Below are 970 nucleotides of genomic sequence, written 5' to 3'. Positions count from 1 at the left end.
TCCGGAAGGGGATGGTGAAGAGCCCGTAGGTGATGGGATCCAGGCACGCATTGAAGAGACCGAAGATGAAGAGGATGTGGGTGAGGGCCGGCGAGACCCTCTTCTCCATGGCCCGCGGGCAGAACCAGTACCACAGCCCCAGCAGGTAGTAGGGGGTCCAGCAGAGGATGAAGGAGGAGACGATGACCAGGCTCATCTTCAGCATGCGCAGCCGTGCTCGCGGGATGTTGCTCCTGGAGCACCGCAGTGGCACATCCCGGGAGGAGACTGCGGGGGGCACGGCCCGTGAGCGGGGAACGCCTGGTGGCCTGGCTGGGACAGGGACCCCATGCCCCAAGGGAGGGCTGGGGGGTCCCCCCACAGCCCCAGCCAGGGCTCCCTGCGGTGCCCTCCATCCCAGGGTCCCTGCAAAGCCCCTCAGGCAGGGGGACATGGCAGCCCGGTGCCCAGGCACTCACAGAGGCTGGAGCCCATGCGACGGGAGATCTCCAGGAGGATGCGTGCATAGCAGCAGACCATGATGAGCAGCGGCAGCAGGAAGAGGCAGGCAAAGCCCACCATGTTGTAGAGGGTCTCGTGCCAGGGCTGGGGGAAGCTGCCCCGCGTGGTGCACTGGGTGAAGTTGTGCGGGGGGCGGAGGGTGACCGTGTGGAAGAGGAAGAGCTGGAGGCAGAGCAGAGGTGGGACAGTGGCCCCTGCCCCGGGGCACGGGGTGACGGGGGGTCCATGCCTCCCAAAGGCAGGGCTCCAGGGTCCCAAGCCAGGGACCATGGGAGCCACAGGGTCAGACCCTGCCCGTGGGAGTGGGACCCACAGTTGCCCCTGCGCCAGCTCTGCTCCCCCCTCCCGGGGGGCTGGGCATGCAATGGGGAGGGGGTCAGAGCTGGGTGGAGGGGATGCACTGCCGCAGCCCCTCCTTCGCTGCCCCACTCGGCTGCCTCTCCTCCAAGCCCTCTCCCTCCCCATCCCG

The 970-nt window shown here is 68.0% G+C and overlaps 1 protein-coding gene across 1 annotated transcript; it reads right to left on the bottom strand.

Annotated features, from left to right (window-relative positions):
* Position 1: 1 nt before the first annotated feature.
* LOC118451861 (putative gonadotropin-releasing hormone II receptor) lies at positions 2-771 on the bottom strand (the record flags this gene model as incomplete). The annotated part of the gene is made up of 2 exons (XM_035890194.1): positions 459-771; positions 2-267 (listed from the first exon to the last, which is right to left on the bottom strand). Coding segments are annotated over exons 1-2 (579 nt in total), but the record flags the coding sequence as incomplete, so codon positions are not given.
* Between the last annotated feature and the right edge of the window lie 199 nt (positions 772-970).

The sequence above is a fragment of the Egretta garzetta genome, unplaced genomic scaffold (assembly GCF_000687185.1).
Source record: "Egretta garzetta isolate BGI_Z169 unplaced genomic scaffold, ASM68718v1 scaffold972, whole genome shotgun sequence".
In the NCBI taxonomy this organism is placed as follows: Eukaryota; Metazoa; Chordata; class Aves; order Pelecaniformes; family Ardeidae; genus Egretta; species Egretta garzetta.
Note: the sequence above shows the minus strand (reverse complement) of the source record. Positions and strands in the feature narration are given on the sequence as shown.